Genomic DNA, 3,422 nt, shown 5'->3' on the forward strand with positions numbered 1-3,422 from the left:
TACGCTTGCCGTAAGCACAGAATTCCCTGCTTCCGTAAGCGTCGATTCTGTGCTTACGGTAAGCAGATTTGAAATTGGGCCCTGATAGTAACGCTTCTCAGATTCCAATTTTGGGGGCAAAAAACTGATATCTTGTGTTCAAAACAAGATTACTTTGAAGTGAAATTTTTCTCTAAATGCTTTATACTATCAAGCTCCCTTAGGCTTGTAACCATAAGTAATTTATTGCCATTACTCTTATTAGTAATTACCAAAGGTGTACCTTTCCTTTAAAGACCTTTATCATGGTGCGGCCATCTTGTTTTTGTCCCCAATCCAAATCAATGTAACCAAACCGAGACTGCGAGAAAAAATAGTCTGGTTACTTTCTTGTGCAATGAGTGTTAGCATTGATTACTACTACTGGACACAGGGAACAATACCAAAATGGTGGCTGTATGGTAAAGGTGTATACCATACCCTATTTAATACATTCCAACTTGAATACATCAGGCACATACAGAGTACACTGTTAATATTAAACCTTGTATTCGTCCATAAGACTTTATTTTCTGACAAAGTACTGTACTAAAACTGTTTCGTTTGACTGAATGAATAAATAGGCATTTAATAAGTTTGCAATGATACCAAGATTGAGCTGTGTCGTGTTATTTGTATAAGTATAAACAAAGGTTTGGTTTCATATGCTTACAGGAGTGAATAGTCATGCATGTATAGAAACATGTATGTTTAGCATGCTAGGATGAATTGTCAGTATCACTATTGTAATTTGTGGTGTTATATTACACTTTGCTTAGCTATTGAGATTGATCTGCACTTTAGATCATCCTCAGCTCTTTATGAAATTAAGCTCAGGGCTGCATTTTCTGGTAACTAGTGTCAAACAAACTATGGGTAGCCCCCCCCCCCCCCCCCCCTCACCCTGAGATTCTGTGTGTGTCCCCCCCCTTCCCCCCATAATTTGGCAAATCGTGTAAAGAAATTCCGTCTGATAGCGAAATATTAAAGCTTGGATGGATGGTTTTGAGCACCCTTCAGCTCCAAACTGTCCATGTATTTAAACAAAGTCTTGGTGTATTCTTCTGGGTATTTCTGAAGCCCTCCAGCGTGAGGTGCATCGTCCCAAGCCTTGAGATGCGCAAGTTGTCCAGTGCGGTCGGCCCAGCACCTGACGAAGTCTTCCATGGTTTTAGTTTTACACATTGGATCAACAGCCGAGTAGAACACCAAGAGAGGAGTTTGAAATGGATTCTTATACATAGCTTCTTTGGCCTCGTTCATTACTCTCTGAGTATACTTGTACGTCAGTAGATAGTACACATGAGCTACAGAGAATATTAACTGCTGCATCAACCAACGACTTGAGAGGATGTGTGCCACGCCCTTCACCCTGTCCCATGGTCCCTCAATGATCATGCTATCGAAGACGTGCCCAACGATGCGGTCTTGAAGCTCGCCGATTTCCTTACTGTTCTCTGCAAGCATCTGAGATAGTAGGATGGAGTACACTACTGAACCGATAGAGAAAGCATGCACGATGATGGGTGATGCTGCCACGTCTGTATGAGTCAGGAGAATATGAATGATTTCCCTGGCGATGACTTTGGCACTGCTCGGCCAGTAGTAGTAGGATGACTTGGGGAAGAGGGTCAAGACATTGTAGCCCCTTCTGGCGTAGAGTTGCCTGTAGCGTTCAACTGCTTTCTCGGTGCATGTCATCCATGGCATCAGAAGAACCAGTGGTGTTTCAGCATCTTCAAGTGAGAGTTGGAAACTATTAAAGAAACTGTTCAAGAAACTGTACAGACTCTAGAAAGGCTTGGTCGGAATTAGACGGGAGAAGGGTGACAGGGAGCCAGACCACTTCTGAATCTGAATCTGAATTACATGTACATAGTCAGCAAAGCATGCTATGGAAACATATAACACCAACTTGTTGAAGAAGCCAATTAAGAAATTTAAGTTTAAGACATGGGAGCAGGTAGGGACTGAAAACCCCAATCCATCCAAGGCTCTGGTCCAGGGCATCGAACCAGGGTCCGTAGAGGTGAATGGCAGGGACAGAAATCACTGAATTATCCCGACTGGCTGCCCAGAATCAAGGACTCAGAAACTGACTTTATTCCTGGTCAATCAGTACAAAGGGAAACCGATCAGAAATGAATGTTTGTTTTATAGAGGTACATTAGTTAATGATGTTTACCTAGTCAGTTTCCCTGGTGGTTTATTACCTTACATTTTTGGTATACTTACGTGTTTTGTATTTATGTAATCTTAGAGAAGGAGACACATCTATGACGTCAGCAGCTTCCATACTGATTCAAGGAACCTAAAATCAGCAACCAATTCAAAATTTACCACAAGTTCATGTAACAAATTGGTTATTTTTCAAAGAGTTGCAGGATTTTTAATGGGATTTGTCTATGTTTGGCAATTGAAACCCACTGTTTTATTTATTTTGATCCTTTTCTTATAGATGTAGATACCATAAAACTAACCTGTGCAAAATTTCATTTCAAAAGGTGGTAGTGTTTTTGAGATATCGCTGAATATCTGCAGGAAGAATAATCTACAATTTGCAATACACAATCTAAGAAGCGTTACTGTCAGTAATGCTTCCCAGATTCAATTTTGGTGGATAACAAGATATATCTTTTTCTACAACCAGTACTTTGAAGTGACAAGTTTCTCAAAATGCATTGTACTCTCCAAAGCTGTGTAAAAAAATAAAACTTAAAAAAAGAAATTGTAGGAGCTAAATAAATCTGCTCATCTGAAGCACAGTTCCATTCTTTTTGATACAAGTTTAAGTACAATACTAAACACACATGTTTTTATAGTTTTCATTTTACATAAACAGTTATCATTAATACGATGTTTAAAAAAATGATTGCTAAGTCTACTTACAGAAATGATTATGATGACTCTGCTTTTGTTCTTCGTCTTTGTTTGACGGTGATCATTCTGAATACACCATCTCACAAGGTAAGGTTAAGTTATCATAATATATTCATGCTGCAGATTTTATTTGTATTGTTGGAAATGGATTATCATCCGATTCAGGAACGCACGACCGGTGTGTTTGCAGAATAGCTCACGCCATCCCTGGTCAAAGTACGTTTGGAGGGGGGGGGGGGTGTATGTGACAGAACATTTCAAGGACTAGACCAAATCAGTTTGACCATTAATATCTTTTGTCCACAGTAATTGAAAATATAATAGTGTGTGAAGAGATCAATGCCCACTGAGTGGGACCTTTGGAATCTTTTTAATATGTTTTAAAAAAAATGTTTCTGATGTAATAGGCTCAATTTGATTAAAATTCTGGACTTGCCCAATGTGATTTGTTTGACTTCTGACCCATACTTTGATAAAAACGATGGACTTATCCACCCCCTTGTGGTTTTTTTCATGTTTGACCC

At 39.4% G+C, this 3,422-nt stretch overlaps 1 protein-coding gene across 1 annotated transcript; it reads right to left on the reverse strand.

The window, feature by feature from the left end:
- Positions 1-980: 980 nt before the first annotated feature.
- On the reverse strand, positions 981-3,029 carry LOC139942127 (transmembrane protein 53-like). The gene is made up of 3 exons (XM_071938847.1): positions 2,908-3,029; positions 2,254-2,329; positions 981-1,754 (listed from the first exon to the last, which is right to left on the reverse strand). Exons 2-3 carry the CDS (start codon positions 2,312-2,314, stop codon positions 1,003-1,005), a joined length of 813 nt encoding a protein of 270 aa, XP_071794948.1. The 5' UTR covers positions 2,315-2,329; positions 2,908-3,029; the 3' UTR covers positions 981-1,002.
- Positions 3,030-3,422: the final 393 nt, after the last annotated feature.

The sequence above is a fragment of the Asterias amurensis genome, chromosome 9 (assembly GCF_032118995.1).
Source record: "Asterias amurensis chromosome 9, ASM3211899v1".
NCBI classification, from domain to species: Eukaryota; Metazoa; Echinodermata; class Asteroidea; order Forcipulatida; family Asteriidae; genus Asterias; species Asterias amurensis.